Below are 24,241 nucleotides of genomic sequence, written 5' to 3'. Positions count from 1 at the left end.
TTTACGGCAGCCATCCGCAGATGTCACGCACGCAAAGATTTAGGCCTATGTTTGCGGTTATGCGCGCAACATATGGGCAATTTGTAATAGCTTATCATTAAACTCTCATCAAACCGGTGTCCCAGTGTATCTCTGTGACCTTGGATGCCCTCCAGACCAGGGCACGGGTCATCTCCCCGCTCAAGCAGATTAAAACAGAGGGATTATTATTGCTGCACAGCTGGAGGCCTGTTGTTGCAGTGCAGTGGATAGGCCCAACCAAGATTTGTAATCTACTCAGACCTGGGATACATGCCCTCCTACAAGCAGCAACCGCCAAGATATATATATATATATATATATATATATATATATATATATATTTATTTTAATCATAAATCCAAGCAGGATTAAACACCACTCATTGTCTTGGCATGTGCTCGCTTATCACAGTGAGAATAGCATTATGCAACAAGAGGGAACTATAGGAGAAACACCAACACACCAGAAGGCTCAATGAGGTGGCAGAATCTGATTGCACACCTCAAAATCTCAAGAGAATCTCAAAGCTATCATTTACTTTCAAGCTCGATTTTATGGTTTATAGTTCAACCCGGTTTATTGTTTTGAGGGTACCAGACATAAGAGGGCTGCAGAGATTACCTATTTCCATATAGGCCAACCCAAGAGAGGGTTAGAGGATAGACCAAGTTTCCTTGACAAAAAGCCAATTACATTTGTCTTTGTAGATTTTATTTTCATTTTTGGGGCTTCTTCCAGAAAGTCCTTTCAGCGGGAAAACCTAGAGAACAAAGAACAAAAGAAAATGTTCTCGTAAATGATTAGGGAAGTGGGAACAGGTGAGGTCTAGTCAGGCCCGGGCTAACGAGGGACAGGTGGAACTAATCAGGGCGGGGCAGCCAATTAAAACACACACACACACACATACATAATGTTTGGTAAGGAGGGCTTGACAAACAACAAAAAATATATATGGACGTAATTTCTTCAAATTTAGCACAAAGATGAAGTGGTCCGATTTGTGTCCAAAGTAAAAGGTCAAGGTCACTCTGACCTCATGTTGGAAATATCACCTTGAGGGAATTCACTCACACATCCACTTAAACTGAGCGTTGTTGACCTGATTAGAATTTGCCGATCAAATGTCACTTTGACCTCACAAAACACGTTTCGTTTTTTTTTTGCTGTAGCTCAAGAATTCATATGCCAATTGTGACAATTTCACACAAATGTCTAAGAGTATAAAATGAAGAAGTGGCCTTGGACAGATGTGGGTGGTAACTGCCAATTGACTGGTTGGCAGAGGCGTACAACCAGGAAGCGGTAACTGTAGCTTTGAAATGAACTAGACTATATCTTGAGCATATTTCTATTAAGTTACGCAGTATATAACAATCGTAATGTTGTTTTAATATTCATTAACATAAATATTATGGTGTACTTTTGTATTTTGATGCTTTGGCAACAATATTTTGTTGTAAACTCATGCCAATAAAGCCATGCTGAATTGAGAATTTAACGTGTATACTGTTAAAGCACTAGCTAGGTTCAAACCTCTTTCATTTATAGTATGAAGGCTTTGCATTTGTCACCAGCAGGGGGCAGAAAAGACCCTGTTAACTTTAGCCCGTCACGTGTCATTGTAGTCCATGGGATGTATCAACAGTTTGGGGCAATGTGGGGGAGCAGTTTGTCTAGCTGCAGAATGAAGACGATGAAGGAGAGGAGGAAGGTGTTCGCTCACTGATAGCATGTGTAGCTGGGAGAGCAGGAGGAAGGAGTTTCCCATGTCTGCCAGCCAACAGGTTCTCCGACACCAACAGGTTGTTTTGTTCAGCAGGCAGTGGAGACTAATAAGGGAGTCTGCCCTTGTGAGAGAGCATAATAACTGGTGTCCATATGATTTGGTGGTTTTAGAACTGAACGCATTAAACTCTGTTAATCCACTGTATCCAAAAGTCCCTAAGTCTTTAAGTCTAGCTGTTTGGTGAGTCAAGTTTGCTGGATTTCGGTATGGCCTAAAAACCTAAACACTGAGGTCCTGCAGAGCTGAGGCCCATCCCCCTAAAAACTCACTCCTTCCAGGCTCATCCAGCCCCAAAAACATTGTGTTTCTGAGTAGAACACCCCTCTTTCTTTTGCAGGACCCCTTTGGTGACCCTCCTCCCCACCCTCCCTCTCTCTCTCTCTGTGCTGGGAGCAGCGAGAGCACCATTGCTCAAGCTCCCATTGAAAAGAGAGCATATACAATGGGGTCTTTCTCAGTCTGCCTCTCTGTCTCCATTAAAGACCCTGGGAACACAACACTGTCCACAGAGCCACTCTTAAAGGGCCAGTGGGACCCAGGTTTTCGCAACCTGAGCACCCAAACCCTCCCATCGTTTTCATGGGGGAAAAAAACAGCAATCTACGCAGCAAATCAATTATTCATGAATGGTATGTGAACTCTGCCTGCGCCACCTCCGTCCAAACACACACAATCACCTCAGACATTACAGTCTACAACAACACAGGGAGCCCCTTGCTGCTGATGGGAATCATCGGGCACAGCAGCTTTTATTTAGGCTACAGCTGATGGTGCTTCAGGCTGTTTTGGCTGCAACTGTACTCAAGCTCAGTCTGATGATACAATGCTGGTTTGGTGGAGTTGCAAATACAAACAGAATAGTGTTACGTTACTGAAATGCATTTAGGTCTCTTCTATTTTTCACCAAGTCTCCATCATTGTACATACGACATGAATATGCTTCTTTAAATAAAGGTGGACACATTTTAAATGTCAGTCACCTATAGGCCAATGGATAAAATTCAGTTTGGGGTCAATTAGCCAGTGTATTAAGCCAAAAGGACTTTTCATTTCACTCGTTTAATATATTTTTATTTTTTCCATAAACAAAATAAAATCAATCAAACAGTTTGACCCTGATCGTGAAGTTTAATAAAAGCAGAGTAAAATCATGCAACAATATGTATTTAGTGTCAAGACACAAATATAAACAGAGTGGTGAAAATAAATCGGTGTAATGTGATAACTAATGAATCATAAACAAGTGGGTAAAACAAATGAACAACGATGACAGGTTTTAATGTGTCTTGTTTACCTGTAATATGATGTTGTTGAGCCACGCTCGGCCAGTGCGCATGTCCGGCTTTGCCGCAGACTGACACACAGACTTGGTTTCGGGGTGATAAACGGCACTATTTTACAACTTCAGGGGATCCAGTGAGTAATTAAAAAAGCGAATGGGGGGATTGTTCTGAGACAATCAGCATGCCGCGGGTTTCTCACATCCCCTGAGAAGAGGAGGAGGAGGAGGAGGAGGAGGAGGAGGAGGAGGAGGAGGAGGGTGGAAAGAACTTTGAGTAGAGGAATTTGAATCCTGTTTGAAGAGGGGAGAGAAAGAGCCAGGAGGGAATGTATGAGGGAGTCTGAGGGAACCGGTGGGGCAGGACAGACGCTGAGGACGACAGACTGCGGGAAACACGCTTGTTTCGCTCCCTCGCTTTGCCACAAATAGATTTGATCAAGTTGATCAGCGGCCGCAAAGTTCCGTGCGCCTTTTGGTTTAGTTGTTTTCTTCCTGGGGCAAGTTTAGCGGACCGACCAAAAACAGCAGCAGGAAGGAGAACAGCGACAAGACTTTGGAGCCGTTTTTACATTCTGTTTTCCTTCGAAAAGAAAAAGGGGAACCGAAAACGACGCGATCCGGGCTACTCTTTGGGCTTATCCGTGGACCATCGGCCGGAGTCACAGTCAAACCTTTTTTTCACAACGTTGGGGTTCTCGGAGCTGCAGAGATGCGGTGATGGAGTCCGGGGACGATTCCAAGATGACTGCTCTTCTTCTGGAGCCCATTCTCAGAGGAGGGGACACCATGAGCAGGTCCAAGTGGTCCTTCCTGATCCTCGTCGTCTTCTTCTCCGCTTACAGGCCAGTAGCCGGCGGCACGCTGACAGGTAAAAGGTTTTTCATGAGGGCCCTTTTTCGACTAACGAGCTGTGCGTCAGCTTCAGAGGGGAAAACACAACCACGAGCAATTAGCTCAGTCAGCGTTCTGCTCCAAACTCATTAAACACGTTGGCTTCGAGGAGCTGGCGAGCGCACACACAGCTGCGCGTGAGTTCAACATCTGGCCAACATGAAGGAATTCATTGCTCTCATAAAGCCCCGAGAGACGAGTAAAAGATTAGTTTCATTGGCTCGATGGGGGCTCGAGCTCCACGGGATGCTTCAGTGACAGCGCGTGAGAGGGGATGCAGGAGAGTTTGTTTTCCTCGAGAGGTCAGGGGGGTGTTGTTTGTTTGTTTTAGATCAGGTGCATACTTAAAAAAAAAAGAAAGTATTTACTATTGCTGGGAACACACCAGTATCCGGTGTGTTTTTGTCTTTCCAGAATACTGTGGAATTTCGATAGATGCATTCCAGGCAGGGAAAGGGCTTAAAATAAATCCTGCTGGGAACTGAAAGAATAACAACATGGAAACTCAGTTCACAGGCATGTAGCCGAGCAACACAGAGGGATGTTTAGCTCCTCAACCAGACGGTGGACTCCTGCTTGTCTACATGATTGGTCGACTAATCACTTAGTCAATTGTGTGTAGATATAATATTTAAATTGCAGACAATGCTGTTTTCAGTGTGTGAAACATGGAGATTTGCTTTTCTCTCTTTTATATCATATTAAACTGAATATATTCAGGGTTTGGACTGACCAAACAAGACATTTAAAGACGTCACTTTGGACTTTGAGAAACTGGGATGGACATTTTTCCCTGTTGTCTGACATTTAATAGACCAAACTATTAATCGTGAAAATAATTGTCAGATAAATCGATAATGAAAACAATCTTCAGTAGCAGCGTTGTAGTGGTCTATAACCAACCATCCCTCAGAAGTCCTGATCTGTTCTACAACCGCAGCCTAACTTGAAAACACGGGGTCTCCACCTGTTGGCTCATGTGTTTTGACCATTACAGTCACGCTGTCTCTGCGGGAGCTTCACATCTGCAGATGTACAACCAGGAGGGACAGACGTTACAAGACAGCGCCGAGATTTATAAGCTTGGGCCGATGATTTTTCTTTGTTTTACTATTCAGATGCAGGGATGGCTGTGGCCCAGGAGTGCGAGGGGATGAGGAGGGTGTGGGGTGGGGGTTAATGCTTTGGTTTGTGAGTCAGAGCCGATCTGACTCAGACTCAAGCATCGGAATGATGGATGGGGTATAGGGGGTAAGAGGGGAGTGGGGGCTGGGGGGAAGTTGGGAGGGGAGGTGGCAAAAATGTGCAGCGATGAATCCGAAGAATGGCATGAAAAGGGAGGTGAAATGAGAAAAGGGCAAAGGCCCGGCAGTGAATGGAGGGGCCTGAGTTACGTATAGCGTTAAAAAGCCAGAAAGATAAAAGGAGGTTGTGAGAGGAAGATAAAGTATTTTTTGGTATGTGCATGTCCTCTGACATTTACTATTTTCTACTAGAGAGAGAGAGAGAGAGAAAGAGAGAGAGAGAGAGAGAGACGGTGTGGAAGGAGGAAGATTGTGAAAAAAAGAGTGTGGGACCTTGAAGGAGTTTGGGGGACAAAAGGGAGGAGATGGAGTAGTGAAGCACAAATTAATCACTGGAGACGGGCCACACACACACACACACACACACACAGAGTTGAACCAGGGCCTGCTTTCTCTACTGTCTACCTCTGCGTTCTCATAAGAAGGTTTTACAGGCTTATTATGATATGAATGCCGCTCTCAGAGACAGAGAAAGAAAGGAGGGCTGCCTTTGTTCAACATGGCACTGAGACAAAAAAAAGAAAAGAAAAACAAAGTCAGGGCCACGCCGATTCATGAAAGTGCTCGGCCAAGCTTAGAAATAAAGGGAGGAATGACTTTTAACTCCAAAAAAGCACACAGGGGCGGAGAGACGGTGAGGCAGGGACTCGGCAGGGCCCCTTCATTTATCGCCCAGAAGGAGCTTCTTTGAACGCTGTGTGTGTGTGTGTGTGTGTGTGTGTGTGTGTGTGTTTGTGTGTGTGTATTACATTCACATTTACAGAACCAAGGACGGTTTCTGCTTACGGGTAAAACGAGTGCTACTAAAGTGTGCTGTTTACGCTACATGTCTGACTTCAGCGGCTGAATTATGTGTGTGTTTGGGTGAGATAGGCTCTGGGGGGGGGTCAGAGGCCGAAGGTCGGGCCATGAAACAGACTAGGGGGGCGGGCTGACAAGCTTGAGAAAAATCTTCCCGCTCTGCGAAACAAGGGGCGATTAATTCTCGTCCTGAAAATCAAGACGCAGAGGCCAAGTTTGCACATTCTCCTATTATTTCATCACGGAGGAGAGCCTTGGCATGCTCTGTGGACGCTCAGCATTTGTATTGGATGCCGTAGAGGAAAGATTCCTGCAGGAGAGATCCATGCCCATGAGTCCTTGCCAAATTTGTGTTTTAGATCACGGCTGTGACAGTCTTAGACACCGCATGCCCACTTTTGCCCCTCAGCATCACCATGAATGCCTCTTGTATCCGTTGTCTTAAAGTTGAGGAAAAGCACCACCTTTTTAAAGGATGTCATGGCGGACAACCTGCGGGGGCCCATCTTTGCAGTTGGAGAGACGCCCTGAATACGTTCAGTGTTTGTGTTGAGCCCTCTGTGCTCCGACACTGAGCGGCCTCCAACAAGGAGCCTTTGTCCCAGTATCAGCTCTGTCCTCCTCAGGTTAGCCTTTCTGCACCAGAGGAGCGGACTCAGTGCGGTGTGGGGGGGGGGGGGGGGGGGGGGGGACACCTTATCAAGTCAAAGCTGTCCACCATAAATCAACGTTGAGGTTTTCAGTGGTTCATTTGATAAGTCAACAACAACTTTGGTAATCGATTAAGCCTTTAAGCCGTTCATTAAACCAATGGGATGGTTACAGCTTCTCAGAATGTCACAAGATGTGCTGCTTGTCTGGGTTTTTTGTCACTAGAAATAGTTTTGTCCCAAAATGTTTCTTAAAGTATTTGATTTTCATGTGTTCACAAGAGTCCTTGTGAATAACCCAATGTTTAAAAAGAAAACAAAATATTTTTCTTAATGAACAAGAAAACAAACATTCAACATTTTTGAGCCAGTGAAATGAAAAAGATATTCAGTACTTGCTTACGAATGTCATTTCTATGGGAGCCAGCATGACCTCGGTTTGTCATGAAATATATATTTTTTTCCCCCACCCCCAGTCTTCCCCTCCCTCCCAATAATCCTAAAATAGATAAGCAACAATGAAATGAACTTAGATATTATCTAGAAAAACAATGAGATAAATATCTTAAAGAAGAAATACTACAAAATAATTCAAAATAAGTTGAATGGATATAAGAGGCATATTACAAGTGGTGAGTTAAAACGTTTGAGGTCGGCATTTTACAGTAGGACACTAGGAGGAAAGCTGGCTGTTAAAAATAAGGAGTTGTTTTTTTAGGCAGTGAAAAATGCGACCATGTTGTAATAGTCTACTCTGTATGCAAACAAGTCTTTATTTGCCCTTTAGGTTGACCTCTAATTCCTCTCTCTCTCTCTCTCTCTCTCCCAATCTAAGATCTGGAGTTCGAGCGGAGCCCCAAAACCATCATCTCCTCGCTGGGCAAACCTATCACAATGCACTGCACCCTGAAGGGCACGGGGGGCGAGGAAGAGGACCCCCCCGACGTGCTCTGGCTGAGGGATGCTGTGCCGCTCCAGTACGCCGACACCAACCAGTTTCAAGTCCACACCGGCGGCAACAGCTGGACGATCATGAGCACGCTCAGGTAGGCGGCGGGTTTGTTCTCTACCATGCACAGGCCAGTCGCTTTTGTCACGAGGTTCAAGATAAAGGTTCATTTGTCTGTGAAGGCGGCCACGCCTCATGTCTCTGCTGCGATTGGATTTAGTTCCTGTTCCCCCACTCTATCCTTTCACCGTACTGTTGCTGGATTGCGTCACCACGTTGACTTCCAGCTGATGTGGAGCAGGTTAAAATGAATGCTGACATAAATGGCATAACCAGAGCAAAATCCTATATTTAATCCTGGAATGATTGTACTGCAAAATGTGCACAGAAAGTAATCAGGCTCTGACCGTGTTTCTGCCTCCATCATCCAGTTTTCATCAGTCTGGTTCGTCATTGCTTGATCTTTATATAACCTATGACATCATACATTTGTATACATGCAACAGTATTGAGAAGGTCCAGCTCCCCGACATGGGCGTCTATCGATGTGCTGTTCTATCCGAAAGCCACCAGACCATGTCTGAGGAGGGGAGCCTTCAGCTGGAGGGTGAGTTCATCTGCAGCTCTCTGGTCTCCACAGAGACAGCTCCAAAAATAAGCACCACAGTTGTATTTTGGAAGTTGAGTCGAGACCCTGATTCAGCGAATTCATTCCCTTTCAGGCCTTCCTCATTTCTCCGTGGAGCCCCAGCACATGTCGATAGTGGCCAACGTCTCCCTGAGCCTGAGCTGTGTGGCCCACGGACCTCCAGAGCCGGTCAGAGTCATCTGGCTGCAGGACGGCGCTCCTCTCAACTCCCTGAAGGACGCGATGGCTCTGTCGCCCTCCACGATCAACCTCACAGGTATCGTCTGCTGCCCTCTGTTAGCTGAAAGCTAAAAGCTCAAATTCACAGCCATTCAAACACGCAGCCTCAATCAACTCCTCAAGGGCCACCTTTCCGTTGGCCGCGACGTCGTTACCAGCTGTACTACAGCAGTCAAGTGAGATGTTGCTGTCAGCAGCATGTGGCCCCAAGTAGCAGATTTTTCTAAAAAAGAGTCAATGTAGTTGGACTGATTATAATGTACTGCCTCAAAAGCGACACAGAAATTATTCTCTATTACAAGGGTGGGCAAACTACGGCCCGCGGGGCATTTTGATCCGGCCCGCCGAGTATTATGAATTATAAATTATAGTAAAGACCACTGTAACGCTTCGTACCCTCAGGGCTGCGTGTGCGCGCTCCTGCAGCAGAACACGACAGGTTAAAGAGCGCCGTCACGCTTCCTGCTGCAGGAGAGGCACACAAACAGCCTGAAAGAGCTGAGCAATAAATGAGCATTAAGAAACATCGATGCTGGTCTGTTGCCGTCATCGTGCTTCAGGAAAGTCGGGAACGGAGAAGCGTCACTGCGAATTGATTTCCATTGAATGACATATTTGACACTGAACTAGTTCATCTTTATCTCAGTGATAGTGTCCAAATGAGCATAAAATATCACTATGACCCTGAAATTCTGTCTCTTGTGTTATCATATACTGAATGAAGCAAAACTACAGAGCAAAATCACTCTATTTCTGATTGAACCAATCTATGAACTGTCAGAAACAATGGATATCAGGGGCCCACATTCACCAGGGTGACACTCCCCTTGGGGCTTAGCCCCCCCTTTCTTGGAATCCTACAAACGCCCCTGCTCTCCATCCATCTGATACTGGCCCGGCCCGTCTGTCAAATTTTAAAAGTCAATGTGGCCCCTGAGCCAAAAAGTTTGCCCACCCCTGCTCTATAGGTTCAAAGGCTTTCAAATCCCCCTCGGTGGTTTAAACAAAACCACCAAAATAACCACCGTCCCCACAGAGAGGGCCGGCTGGCACAGGGCCAACTGATCCATTTGGGGGACGTGCCTTGTGGTCCCGTGGTTGTCGGGGAAAGGCAGAGCAGCGGGCGCAAGAGGGCCCGACTGGAGGGAGATGAATAGATGGGCAGAAGAAGATAAAAGACAGAAGCTTGGATGCAAACCACAGCTGCCTGCCAGATAGCTGGCCTGTGTTTAGTCCAGTGGTCGGCGTACAGGAAGAGCAGGCTGAGTCAGAGGGAGGGAGGGAGGAGCAGGAGGCAGCAGTCGGTTGAAGGATCTGGTTTGACTCATCAGGCTGGCTGCTGTTTAGGGCCCGTTTTGACGGTAACCTACACTCACATCTCTGGAATGGGCAGCTGCCCTGAGTGACCACGGCTCCAAAGACAAATACCAATAAGTATTATGCTGTAAACCGTAAAGAGAAACGGCTCAACGTGCATTCTGAGCATTAATAAATCCAGGGCAACACATCTCCCAGTAGCTACAGGTGTTCTGTGTGTGCCTTGTCCACCAGCTTGAGGACAGAAAGCATGCACGTAAAATACATCTTAAAGTGTACAGTAATGTTTGGTTTCAAGTCCGAGAGAAGCACAAATCATTTGCATTTTGGTCGAGGGTGACTGACTTGGAACAGTCGGGAACATTCAGTAGTTTGGGCTGCATGTTAAGGATCACTGTATTGACCTGTCATTGGGGAACAATAAATACAAAACTTCTGTACTGTTATACCAGTGAAACATTCATCAACTTCTCTGAAAGATTAAACTAAAAGTAAGTGCTAAAATGTTTATTGGCCATCAAAAATACCTACACTTTCATTGGTTTCAGCATCTCAGATCAGAGGTTCTGTCTTTTAATTTGGAAATTTGCAAACTGCTGTTGGTCAGACAAAATTAGCCAAAATTGATCTGAATTCTTGATGGGTGTTTTCTACACTGCTTTTAACTAATTTGTTGAAATTAAACGTTTGTTAAATTAGCCAAAAGACGGTTCGATCAAAGCTTGGGTCGTCACATTGGAGGAACCACATCCATCCTAAAAAACAACAGCCCAGTGTTGCCGTCTCTTTTCCAATGATGGTAGCTATCGCAAAAGCTGCTAAACTTAGCGAGAAAGTCGCCGGGTCGACATTGTTATCCATAATATTAATGAAAACAATATCGGTTCCAGGCGTGCATCCAATAGGCGGGAGTACATAAAGTACATGAGAAAACAATGATAAGCCAAGATAAGGAAGCACCAGGACGGTGCTCTGTCGCTCCCAGCTGACATGAACACCGCTGGTCAACACTGTGATGCTCGTGAGCTCATCGGTTCCTTCTGCTGACCGATTATGACACGTTCAGCTGGTCGGGGGGGATGTTGTGTTGCGGTTTGCTGATGGGGAAGGAAAAGAATCAGAAGGGCCAGTGGCGCAATCTCAAGATGGCCCCATGAGCACTTCATTCTCCCACATGGCCAGCGGTCATCCCCCCCTCCACAATCCTCCCTCTTCACCCAGCGAGGATCGTACCCCCTGTTCTTTTTCCGGCCCCAGCACAATGGAGGCATGGTGCCGTCAGCACAGAGCGACACACACAGCTCGCTTCTGTGCGAGTCTGATTGACAATGTCGGGGTGTTAGATAACCAGTGGTAAAAACTTGAATGTCACATGTTTCAGTGTGTGTGTGTGTGTGCCTGTTGTTGTGTTGTGGAAGGGTTTGAGTGAGTGAGCATGCTGTGAGTCACTTTGTGAGAGGACTCATTCACTGTCGGATGCGTGTGTGTGTGTGTCACAGTGCATTTGGGCCCCTTCAGACGAGGCCCGCCTCACCAAGGCAGCAGCTCAGCCTTCTTACACCTGGACCCTCGACACAACCACCTCTCTTTAGAAGCACACAGATAGAAATGACCCACAATCATGCAGTCTTTTTAGGGAAAGAAATTCTCAAGTTTTTTTATTATTCTAAAAAGTCAAGTTCCACTTTGTGCAAAGCTGATTTGACAAGTGATTTGAAGAAATTGGTTGAAGAATTTGTAGACGTCATATTACAAATAACAATGTAATCTGTGTTGCACCGATCCAACCCAGACAGATCAGTGCTCACTATGCATTCTTGTAGACATTATTTTCAGTTATATTTATCTTCTACGTCAGTGTCAAAACAAAATAGCTGGATATTTATTTGGGAAACAATGCAAACGTGTACGGATCAAGACTTTGCATTAATGCTCAGGGGACAGCAAACAATATATCAAATGCTCTGACACAAATAAAGAAAAGAAAATCCGGTATCTGTGGCTGTGACTGTGACCCACATGTTTTACAGATCTCTTCCCTTTTAAATGACCGCGACTGCTCCCATTTTGACGAAATGCCAGATTATATGTTTATTGTGCAGGCCAATCTCTCAAACGTGCACTTTCACATCCACAAACGCACACTTGACCTGACCGAACCTGACTTTATGGAAACTATCACCCTCACATTATTCTCACTCCAGTCTGAGCTTTCACACTGCAGCTCACTCCGACATTATGTGCAATTTAGCATGCTGAGCAAGGACTCTTGGTTTTAAACCCCCCCGGATGTCCCCCGATTCACCCGCGCATGTTGTCTTGTTTTTCTTCTGCCCAGGTTTGAACCGGACCAGCACCTTTTCTTGTGAGGCCCATAACCGCAAAGGAGTGGCCACCTCTGGATCTGGAACCATCACTGGTAGGTGTCACGAGCACTTCACCTTCATTCCTGCTTAAACGTTGTTGAAGTTATATCTTTATATACTTTTTTTTTCGACGTGTCTTTCTTTAGTTCTCCCGTCCCAGCCTCAGAACCTGAGAGCCGTGGAGATCACACCGACCAGTCTCCGTTTAGCATGGCAGCCCGCTTTTGGAGGCGACTACCCGATAATCCGCTGCACTGTTCAGGTGAGATGAACGCGAGGGGAGGAGGAGCACCCCAACTAGCTGAGAGAACGAGTCACTGCCCACTGACCTGGCCTGCATGATAAAAACAAACACATCACTCTCCCATCTTTATTTGCGGGACTCTCTACCTTTTGTAAGGCCCTATATTTAAAGAAAAGCTTCCTTCTCTTTTCTTCTCTTAACTCATCCTCCACCCCTCCCTGTTTTATTCATGTACCAGTGGATCAGGTTTCCCCTCGGAGAATGTCCTCATGGACTAACCTTATGTAGCACCACTCCCTCTCTCTCTCTCTCTGTTTATGTGTCAGTGTCTCTCTGCCACTCTCCTGCTCTGCGGCCACTGCAGCTTGTAGCTGAGAGAGGGGGGGGGGGGACATTTTCTCCTGGAGAAGGGAGCAGTGCAGGAGCAACACCCATAAACGTCTGGTTCTAATAAATCTGCCCCTCGTACCTCTCGTCTGTTTCCCCCCACCCCTCCTCCTCACCCGCACTGGGGAACAAGGCGAGGGGCCGGCTTCGGAAGAAACGGGGGGAAAAAAAAATCTGAATTTAACTGTTCATTGTGGTTCCGAAGAGAAAACGTGGAAAGAAAAAAGCTACAGAGCAGAGAGATGTTCCTGCGCTGCACAAAGGAGGCACACACAACAGACAATAGGAAGGAAAGAAAGAAGGAAACAGGGGAAGTGCAGTGACAGCAGGTATTGTGGGTCTGAGCCATGCGAGGGGAATGCAGGCTCAAGTGTGACTCAGAGCTGAGCCGCACGGTTAGATTAAACACACTGGTTTGCAGGCGGGGCGGTGATTCATCGAGTCGGGAATGACTCGCTCTCTCGTACACACATTTCTCACAGTCCTCATTCATACGACTTCATATTCCTCGGGACGTCACACCACCTAACTCACGCCATGAGGAGAAAGTCTCCCACCCAGCTGCCACACACACACACACATGCACGCGCACACACACACACACACACACCCCTAATCTGTTTGTGTGGCTATTATTTACCTGCCCCGAGCTCTTACTGTAAAGCCCACCTTGTGAAGTGCAGCCAGTAGCCTGCAGAAGACACACTATTGCTCCAGACCGGCAACTTTAATGTGTTTCTTTTAAGATTTCTGCAATCTAGGATATTTAGTTTCTTCCCCCTTGAAATGTGTTCCTCTTTAAATGTGTTTACCACAAAGAGTTTGCAGACACAGCAGGTTTCCTCCTGGGCTTCTTAGCCGATGGGTTCTGCTTTCAGTGCACCTCACTGAGCCTGGCTCACACTCACACGGCAGCAGAGCAGCTTTTACACCATTTCTGGCAATTAACACTTGGTGACCATCCCACACCACCATTAAGCACAGGGACTCTTTAAATACATCATTTTGATTACACAAACAGGGATTCAAAGTTTCTCTTTTCAATAAACCCAGAATTTCTGGGACATATTTGGAAGAGCTACCTTTTTCCAGGCTTATCAACATACATTTGGAGTGCCGTACCAACCTACAAACTGTAAATAAGACAACCCGTCTGTGTTTTCTGAGCATTAAAGCGTGACATGTTCTAGTAGAAATCCCAAATACAAGTGTGAACCTGAAAATGTCCATGATATGTCTCCTTTAAAAGCTGTGACATATTATTTTTTTCAAAGAAAGTTACTCTTGAGGACCAACTCCAATCTACACATTTAGTTAAATATTGTCAAATTTTGACTTCTAACATGCGCACATCATTTGAATCATTTATTTTACGCATTAATGTGACCATTGTTTTATTGCTAATGAGGACGTACCTTTTTGAAATTTGAATGCATCACAAAAATGATGTTGCTCTGCTTAGAAAGCAAGTTATCTGCTGTATTTGCCATTTCCTATTGGCTTTAGATCTGTTGGCACTGAAAACCAATGAAACAGATCACAATCATAATCTGGCCACACAATCTGAAATCCACTGTAAACGTTGCCCAAGTACATGATATGTAGCAGCACATTTTGTATTCGGCTGTCAAAGTGGTAAATAAAAATGAATAATCAATGTAACAAATAAGTATGTTTACTATCTAAATGTTCTAGGCCAAACATTCGGTGGAGTCCTCCACGGCAGGCCCAGATAAGATGATCCACAACCAGAATGTGAACGTCCCACCAGCCACGCACTTCATCGGGGAGCTGGAGCCCCACAGCCTCTACGCTGTCAGGGTGGCCTGCCACAGCAGCCAGGGCCCGTCTGACTGGTCGCCCTGGGTGGAGCTACGCACCAAAGAAGGAGGTGAGGCCTCCGGCTGACTGAGGAGATGTTTGTTTTCACCCTGGAAGTGTGTGTGTGTGTCGGGTCACTGCCTCTGAAGTGAGTCCAGGTCAAGGCTGTGCTATCTGGCTACTGATTGAGTCCTAGTCTCCTCCCACTCCTGCTGTATACTGTAACCAGTGCAAGAAACATGCTACGCCGCAGCTAGCGGGCCCCAGTGAGCCGCTTTTAAGGGTGCTTTGGTCTGTGCCGCGGATCATTTATTAAGTATTAAGTATTAAGTAAAGTTTTACGTATGCAGTCCTTTGTGTATCCTAAATAAAATGGATGTACCATGATAATTAAACTGTATTTATTTCTGCTAAAAATGCCACAAAAGTATGTTTTAGTCTTTGGTGTTCATCAGCAAATTGTAACTGATGCAGCATTTGAACATTTCAAAGTTGTGTTAGTGTATTTTACATAAGACAGATACCATCAATGTGCAGGCTAAATTAGAGGGTAACTTCTGTATTTTTTAACGTGGACTCTATTTTCCATTTCTTTTTGGTCTAAAGTGACTAAAGGTGAAGACTATTTTTTCAATTGGTCCATATTGCATACGGCGCTCACCGTCAATGAACGTCCAACTTTTCAAACTGGATCCTTTTTTTAAAAACTTAATTGACAAGCACTTTTAGTGGATGTACATTGACGACGGGGAGATTAACTTGCAGTCCGTTTAGCAGCTGTCAACTACAGCGTTCGATACTGGACCAATTTAAACAATGTTGTCCCCATCGGTCAAAAAGGTTGAAAAATATCCGATCAGGCAGTAGTTAATGACTTTAGCTAATGTGTTGCTAATGATCTCTAATTCAAGCTGCCATTAGCTCCAAACAGTCACCAGTGGTCCCTGTCTGGGACACATTCATGAGTATTGGACAGCTGAGTGAAAGACAGTAACATTTGTAAAAGGATACTCTAAATGATCATGGACACGAAAAACACGTTCTTTAAAGAAGTTTTTTCTATTTCTATTTTTTTGTTTTGCAGCTTTATTTCTGTTGACTGCTTTTCAGCTTGATTCTGCAGCATAACAAGGAGTCAGAGAGTCAGGTTACAGTGCACTGTTACTCATTATGTTCCTTCCTGTGCCCCTTCAACTTAAGTCTGTGTGTATGAAGAACACCAGACGCCAGTCACTGTACCTCTACGGGCTTTCAGATGTAAACTCTTGAGGTGGAGGGTTGACCTGGACACAGCAGGCGGGGGCGGGAAGAGGCTGGACGTTAAAGTAATCCTGAAAGGCCTCAGTGAGGATCGCAGCGCTCCGTCCAAACTGTAATGCAATGTGTTTGAGTTTAAACTGAGGTGGGATTTTCCATGCCAGCTCATGCTGTCTCTATCCCAGGATGAATAGGAATGGAAAACGCTAAGAGGAGAGACGTGCCACAGGAGGGATGATGGGGGCTTTCCATCGTGGAAGCCGCTCACAATACGAAAGCACTTAGCTCATTGCGTTTCTAATAAATAGGAAAATAGAGAAGTAGCACTTCTACTGTGAAGGAGAAGGACAAAAAGTGGTTATGAGATATATATGATGGCTGCAGTCGGGGTTTCAGTTCTCTATTCAACAAAGTTTTGTTTTCAGTGGAAAATAATCCTCTGTTTCGCCAATTTATGTAACATCCCTTTCGGCCATTACGTTTCACCTCCGGCAGCTCTGCACTTGTCCTTTTGAGTCAGAGGATGGACACATTTTACAAAGCAGAAGATAAGATTCAGCTGGTGGTCAGAGATGGTTCAGGAGGCGCTGTAGGTCAGAGGGAATGAGAGAACGAAGGGGAGAGGTAGGCACATATTTCACATCTCTCTCTTCGGTTTAAAGGTGTGCTTAAACTCCCACGAGTCTCTACTGTTCTACTGCTCCATTTGTTTCTCATGAAGAAGTTGTGAAGATATGTGCTTCACGATCTCTTTGCACGTCTCCTTCTGGCACAGACGTCCCCGTTCGCTGCTCCTCCCTTGAACCCTCATGTCGTTCACTCCATTACAGACTCTTCTCCTGCCAGCTCTGTTTTTGGTTCTTCTCATACCCATCCTCCATTTCCCTCGAGTAGACATTGCTAGCGTGCTCTCGTTTTGTTGCAGTGGTCTTTTCCAACCTCAAATCCTCTCTGTGGAATTTATTTTCCTCCATCAAACAAGTATTTTTTTTTCTGAACCCAATCTTTCATCTTCACGCCTTCATCTTTCATCTTTCATTTCCCCCCTTCTTTTTAACCTCAGTTGACCTCTGATTTCCCTTTTCAGAGCACACAGCTATAGGCACTGTGGGAAAAACAATAAAGGGGGGTGGGCAAGAAATGGATAGACGAGCAAGGAAACAAGGAAAGGGGGCACAAAAAACACTCATTTAGCTATTTTCCCAAAGCTCACTATTTTCCCCAGAGGATGAGAGACCATAAAGAGAGAGGGGAGTGTGGGGGGGGGGGGGGCATTATGGCATTATGGCATTATGTTTGACATAAACGCTTGCGTCCTAGCTCCAGAAATGCACCGTTCCAAGAAACAGACACGATGACAAAAGTTATTGTGTACTTTTTACATACTTTGTTATGGCAATAATGGACTGATTCCCTCTACACATCTGTCTGTACCCTTAAAGTGACGCCAAAATTAACACAGAGTTACGGGACACCCAAACTCACCGCCCTGATGGAAGTGATCTCGTTTAATATTAATGCCAGCAACAAAAAAAAACATACAAAGGACTACGTTGGCCAAAGAAAGTTATGTTCTGCCATGAAAGTTGAAACGAGACATTTCTTTTCTGACTGATCTAGGAAACTTGTTTTCCCGAGTAGCGCTGAGTTTGTTTTTATTTCTGGAGAACAGACTCCAGATCCCAGGGTAATGAGTCAGTGCTTTTGGCTGAGGGTTGACCCTTTTCCATCCACGTGTTGACCCAAGCGGAGGACGCACAAAGAGAAGCGATGTTGACTGCTTCTTCGATAGCTTGACATGGTAGTCGTGAAGCCGTGGGGGCAGATGTTCACCACGTCTGCTGTGAACTAATTGTGGCGCAAAATGATTTGTTTCTCAGCCTCTTGCCAAGCACTGGGCTGCTTCCATGTGGAAGACAAAGGAGCAACATGTTTTTTTCTCCGTCATTTCTGCATTTCATAACCAGCAAGTTTGAAAAAAAAAAAAAAAAAATGTTTTTGGGGTGGGGCTGCACGGTGGTGTAGTGGCTAGCACTGTCGCCTCACAGCAAGAGGGCCGCGGGTTCGATTCCCGGTCGGAGCGGTCCTTCTGTGTGGAGTTTGCATGTTCTCCCCGTGGCAGCGTGGGTTCTCTCCGGGCTCTCCGGCTTCCTCCCACAGTCCAAAGACATGCTGCAGGTTAATTGATCTCTAAATTGCCCATAGGTGTGAATGTGAGAGTGAATGGTTGTATGTCCCTACATGTGCCCTCGATGGACTGGCGGCCTGTCCAGGGTGTCCCCTGCCTTCGCCCTATGTCAGCTGGGATAGGCTCCAGCGCCCCCGCGACCCTAATGAGGATAAGCGGTATTGAAAATGGATGGATGGATGGATGGATGGATGGATGGATGGATGGATGGATGGATGGATGGATGGATGTTTTTGGGGTTTTCCTTTTTCAAACTCACCAAATTTCTTGTTGCAACGTTTTTCCCCCCTTTACAAGTTGACCGTTTTACTTCAACAGTTAACTTCTCTCTCCTAGCTCTATGACATTACAGCAGAGAGGGAGGAGAAAGGACTTGGAAAGGAGGAGATGGAATCATGTTGGATGGGAGACAGGGAGACAGGGAGGGAGGGAGAGAGGGAGAGAGGGAGAGAGGGAGACGAAGAGGGAAGGAAAAAAGGGAGAACAAGAACAAAGGGGTGGAGAAGAAGGCAGAGAGGGAGATGACGGATCATAGGTGGAGGCGACACACTTGGAGGTTGTTTTTGTTTCCGCTGGCAGGAGCTGCATGTGGAAACAATCATCCGCCAAACGCTTCCTGATAACATCATCATATAGGCTGGGCCATGTTTCCCAAACTCACACTGACTGTGTGTGTGTGTGTGTTTGTGTGTGTGTCCAGCCAGATTGTGTGACTGTGAGCCTGCAGAGACAAAGAGAGCCCCAACTCAAACGGCTCCTTGCGCAAAAGTTCTGTGCCGTTCAGAGAGACACACTCACACACACACACACACACACACACACACACAAACACACACACACACACACAGACACACACACACACACACGCATTCCTGTTGCTACTTCGAGCATTTCTTCAGCTAGGTTTCCTCTCCTCTGGGTGTTTCTGCTGCCAGCAGCTTTTTTGTCTTCACTCTCTGCTCCAGAGAGCCAGACAAGAGGTAAAAAAAGCCAAGAGAGAGTGAAGCAGAAATAGGGATGGACAGAAGGAGGGAGACACAGCGGGTGTGTCCACCCGAGGCCGGCCAACCACGGCTTCTGAACTCGGCTAAGCGCCTCTTAGCTTGGCTCTCTCATCCCAAGGAAGCTGAATTCCTCACATTCTCTGACATCTTCTGCCTCCAGCTGCTGTAGTTGTCCACACCCTCGAGGCTGCAGGCTGTCAAAACAGCACACGCCTGGCTAACCCCAAAAAGATCCACTAAACCGGGTGAGAAGTAAAAGGCCTTCAAGACGTGTTTTTGCCGCTTTGTGTTTCAGTGCCAGAGAACCCACCGGTCAACGTGAGCGCGGCGCTGAACGGGACAGAGGTGCTGTTGACGTGGGAGGGGCCTCCGGGGAGGCTGAATGGAGAACTCCAGGGCTACCTGGTGGAGTACAGCACACCTGCCACACATCAGGTCAGTCTGGGACGCTCACAACTATAACTCATGTTACTGAAGATACAAGATGTTGATCGTCTCCCGCTTTCCTTTTGTTGACAGCTTACTGTGGACACCGCCCTGGACACCGAGCTGTCAATCAACCTGTCCGTCCCCCTTTCCAATGTGTCTATTCGAGTGTGCGCCTATACAGGGGCAGGGCAAGGACCCTGGACCCCCACACAGACCCTGACTCTTATTGCACCCGGTGAGTGACACGAAGTGTCAAAACTGCCAATGAAAATATATGAAAAATAACAAATTCCTATTTTATTTTAGTCTGTTGTAGTCTGACTTTAACATTAACAGAATTTCAAAACATGTTTCATATATATTCTGCATAGATAAACCAGTGCAAACGTATTGACATGGGCTCTGTTTGTTTTTGTTTTCTTTAACTCCCACAGAAATGGAGGAATTTAGAGGTGAGTAATAACCGGCTTTTCACATACAAACCTCCAAGCTCTGCTGTAACCTCTCAGAGTGACACATAAGGACACAGTGACAGTGGAAGTGAGCTCATGGCGGGTTCTTGTTTTTTTGCATATCTGTCACTGTGTTCCTCCGTGAGCCGGAGAGTTCCTTCCTGTGTATCTCAGGCACACAAAAAAAAGGGGGAAGGAAGAGGAAAAAGAGAAGAGAGGATCCCAGAGAGAAAGAGAGAGATGGGAAAGTGGGAGGGGAGTGTGGGGGAGGGGTGTGTGAATGGGGAGACGCATCATAAATATTTATAACGGGCAGGAACAGTGCAACATCTCTGTTTGCTTAGTCTAATAGTGCCAGACAGACAATTCAAACAACAAGAATGGCAGATAAAAAAAGAGCTAGGGGAAGTTGGGTGAGGGGCGGGGGGGAATTCAGAGGACAAGTTGAAAAACTGTGGGCGGAGGTTGTGAAAGAACAGCAGCGGCTTGGGGGACGTGGGAACGCACAAAGACAAAGTACATGTTTTCAGAGTGAGGGAACATAGTTTCCCTCACAATAATGCTGCGCATGTGTGTAATAAACACACACTGTTTTCTTTACAAGCCTCACTTCCACAAGCATGTGATAACCGTGGAATAAAAGAAAGGGAATAAAAGAGGGAATTGAGCATTTCAAACTGTGCACTGGCTCTGTTGCACCCCATGAAGCAGTTCAGCAGATCAAATTAATCAATCACAATTCCTGCTTTCTGTCACTTTATGGGGCTCCATCATGCCAAAAGACCCACATGACTGAACCCTCATCCGTCTCCCTTCCCCTCAGGTCCGTCATCGCCCCCGGCCTTTTCCTGGCACTGGTGGTATGTGGTGATGGCCGTCGCCGGCGCCATGTCCATAGCTGTGCTCATGGGTGTTTACGTGGCCAAGCTGCGGCGCAAGGAGACGCGATTTGGGTGCGTACATGAGCCGCTCCTCCTGGGTGGAAGGGAGGGACGCGATAGCGGTGCCAAACCCAAAGAAATCTCCCTGACCCAGTTGCCTCACTTTTGCATGCATGCTGACGCATTTTGGACAGAGTAGAAGACAGCTGTGTTTTACGCAATTGTTTTTTTGTGTTTTTGTGTTTTGCCCTGATCTTTACGATGCACGTTTGCAGGGAGGCGTTCGAGCCCATGATGGAGAGCGGAGAGCTGGTGGTCAGGTACCGCGCTCGCCGCACCTACAGCCGAAGGACCACGGAAGCGACACGTGAGTTGCCCCCTTCCCGGCTCCCTGCATGTCAGTCGGGGAGATTTATAATCACTCCTGACTGTTCCTAAAGCAGCGAGAAACAAGCCTGCTCAAACCTGCCCGTGTCCCCGGGATAGATAGCGATACACAAAAAAGCAAGGTAGCAGAACAGCATCATCTCTGCCGCTCTGGGCTCGGATCTGACAGGTCAATGGAAGGATCTTCTTTAGCACACAGTGACAGTTCTGTTCTCCGCGTTTCGAGACAGGAATCGCATTTCCTTGGTAGATCAAAGTAACGGAACGCAGGGTTAATTCATTCCCCACAGCTGTGAAAGCAGCCCTGGAGTGTTCGAGTCAGCTGACATACTCCACAACAACCCGTATGATCTGTAAAGCAATGCTTTATCTTTTTTTATAATCACAACAATTAGATGTGAAGTAAATCCATTGGTGGAGCTCTGCCCTGTGGCTCTATTTTATTGTCAGGGGGCCGGGGAAGGTGAAATGGAGATAACATCGACGTGCCCCTGCTGTGAATGAGATTTCAGATTTAAAGCAGCCTGTAACAACAGACAAGGTGGGACCTGACCTGCTCTGACTGGAGGTCAGGGGGGGGAGGGGGGGGGGAGGGGGGGGGGGGGGGGGGGGGGGGAGGTGTAAAGGTCTCGTCCAGGTGGAGCTATGACCTTGAACTGGTGGAAGCATGTGGTTCGCAATGGTTCGTGTGCCAACACCAGCAAGCAGCCCCCCCCCCCTAAAAGTCGTGGTGATGACAGACAGAGATACGTACCTGTGAACACGGCGTGCGGACTAGAATTTCACACAGCAGTCACATTCAACTCTTCTACTCTCATATGCAAGTCTCAGCTTGCCGCACCCACAAAGAGGCCAGGGTAGAGGCAAACAAAGTTATTAAGTGTGTAAAATGAGACCAGCCCAAAAAAAAAAAAAAAAAGATGTGGAGATAATGTGTACTCAGAAAGAATGGAAAGGGGGCTCGCTGGGAATAAAGGAAGGGATCAGATTGGAGGGATTTGGGCGGGATTTATGCTGCTGATGTTGACCAGTGTTTCAGGGCCAATTCTCAGGACACAGTCGGAAAAAAAACAGAGCCTCCGGGTTCATGGCTAATGTCTTGTCGCTCCAGCATTTGTTGGAACATGCCTGTGGACTGAGCACATGGTTGTTGGACGCACGCAGATTGATGGTGTAGCAGCAGCTGGACGAGGGATGGCGTTGCCTTGTCATACACCGGCCCAGATGTGGAAACAGAGCGAACGTCTGCTCGCCAATGTAGAGCTCAAAGACAGTCGGCTGGTTGAAGAGAGCCAGGGATGTTTTTAAAACCAGCTCAAATCCTCTGCCCTCAGCTCCCCAACCGGGTCCCCTGCAGGATCACAGGCTCACGTGTCCCAATCCTGAAACATGGTTTCAGGGGACAGTCAGACACTCTGCACAATTGACCTTTGACTGATTTTGAATGAGTCTTTATTTTTGTATAGTTCAAGTTCAAGTTGGTATTTTTAGTTCCAGTTGTAATTACATTTTTAGTTTTATTTTGACTACATTTTTAGTTTGAAGCTTTGACTCAAATTGTAAGACTTTTATTAATAATAATAATAATAATAATAATAATAATAATAATATTAATAATAATGGACATTTAACAGAACTTTGTGCATTAAAATACTCCATCCATCCATCCATTATCAGCCGCTTATCCGGGGTCGGGTCGCTGTGGCAGCAGGTTCAGCAGGCCGACCCAGGCTTCCCTCTCACCCGCAACACTTTCCAGCTCATTCTGGGGGATCCCGAGGCGTTCCAAGGCCAGCCGGGAGATATAATCTCTCCAGCGTGTCCTCGGTCTTCCCCGGGGCCTCCTACCAGTTGGACGTGCCTGGAAAACCTCTAATGGGAGGCGTCCAGGAGGCATCCTAACTAGATGCCCGAACCACCTCAGCTGACTCCTTTCGACACGAAGGAGCAGCGACTCGACTCCAAGCTCCCCCCTGATGTCCGAGCTCCTTACCCTATCTCTAAGGCTGAGCCCGGCCACCCTACGGAGGAAGCTCATTTCGGCCGCTTGTATCCGAGATCTCGTTCTTTCGGTCACGACCCAGAGTTCGTGACCATAGGTGAGGGTTGGAACGTAGACCGACCAGTAAATGGAGAGCTTTGCCTTCCGGCTCAGCTCCCTCTTCACTAAGACGGACCGGTACAGCGCCTGTTTTACTGCTGCAGACGCACCGATCCGCCTATCGATCTCCCGCTCCACCTTTCCCTCACTCGTGAACAAGACCCCGAGATACTTGAACTCCTTCGCTTGGGGTAGGCAGTTTGTCCCCACCTGGAGGGAGCAATTGTCCGGTTTCCGGCAGAGCACCATGGCCTCAGATTTGAAGGTGCTAACTCTCATCCCTGCCGCTTCGCACTCGGCTGCAAAACGCCCCAGTGAATGCTGGAGGTCACGGTCCGAGGAGGCAAACAGGACCACATCATCCGCGAACAGCAGAGAGGCGATCCCGAGACTCCCGAACCGGATCCTCTCCGCCCCCTGGCTGCGCCTAGATATCCTGTCCATGAAGGTCATGAACAGGACCGGTGATAAAGGGCAGCCCTGGCGGAGGCCAACACCCACCGGGAACGTGTCTGACTTACTACCGAGGAGACGAACACAGCTCCTACTGCAGGCGTACAGAGACCGGATGGCCCGTGCCAACGGGTCCGGCACCCAATACTCCCGCAGCACCCTCCACAAAAACCCCAGAGGGACCCGGTCGAAAGCCTTCTCCAGGTCTCTCACATTAAAATACTGAATCTTCTATTACATTAATACAAAGCCAAATATTGCAACATTAAGCCCACTTCAAACGTCATTCTATCAAAAAAACTAGATATAAACTTTGCTGAGTTTTACAAGTAGTAGGGTGGTTTTAGTTATAGTTTCCATTGTTAGTCAAGCTGGCAGTGTTTACCTTGTTTTTGGCTTGGC

General features: G+C 46.8%; 1 protein-coding gene across 1 annotated transcript in view; it reads left to right on the top strand.

Annotated features, from left to right (window-relative positions):
- The first annotated feature begins 3,806 nt into the window (after positions 1 to 3,806).
- LOC117741872 (tyrosine-protein kinase receptor UFO) overlaps positions 3,807 to 24,241 on the top strand; it is a 26,490-nt gene continuing 6,055 nt past the window's right edge. Inside the window, exons 1-12 of the mRNA XM_034549114.1 lie at positions 3,807 to 3,957; positions 7,571 to 7,781; positions 8,191 to 8,291; positions 8,407 to 8,589; positions 12,208 to 12,288; positions 12,382 to 12,497; positions 14,562 to 14,757; positions 19,432 to 19,571; positions 19,656 to 19,800; positions 20,000 to 20,017; positions 20,841 to 20,970; positions 21,174 to 21,265. Of these exons, the coding sequence (XP_034405005.1) occupies positions 3,807 to 3,957; positions 7,571 to 7,781; positions 8,191 to 8,291; positions 8,407 to 8,589; positions 12,208 to 12,288; positions 12,382 to 12,497; positions 14,562 to 14,757; positions 19,432 to 19,571; positions 19,656 to 19,800; positions 20,000 to 20,017; positions 20,841 to 20,970; positions 21,174 to 21,265 (1,564 nt within the window). The remainder of the gene's footprint in view (positions 3,958 to 7,570; positions 7,782 to 8,190; positions 8,292 to 8,406; positions 8,590 to 12,207; positions 12,289 to 12,381; positions 12,498 to 14,561; positions 14,758 to 19,431; positions 19,572 to 19,655; positions 19,801 to 19,999; positions 20,018 to 20,840; positions 20,971 to 21,173; positions 21,266 to 24,241) is intronic.

The sequence above is a fragment of the Cyclopterus lumpus genome, chromosome 13 (genome assembly GCF_009769545.1).
Source record: "Cyclopterus lumpus isolate fCycLum1 chromosome 13, fCycLum1.pri, whole genome shotgun sequence".
Classification (NCBI taxonomy): domain Eukaryota; kingdom Metazoa; phylum Chordata; class Actinopteri; order Perciformes; family Cyclopteridae; genus Cyclopterus; species Cyclopterus lumpus.
Note: the sequence above shows the minus strand (reverse complement) of the source record. Positions and strands in the feature narration are given on the sequence as shown.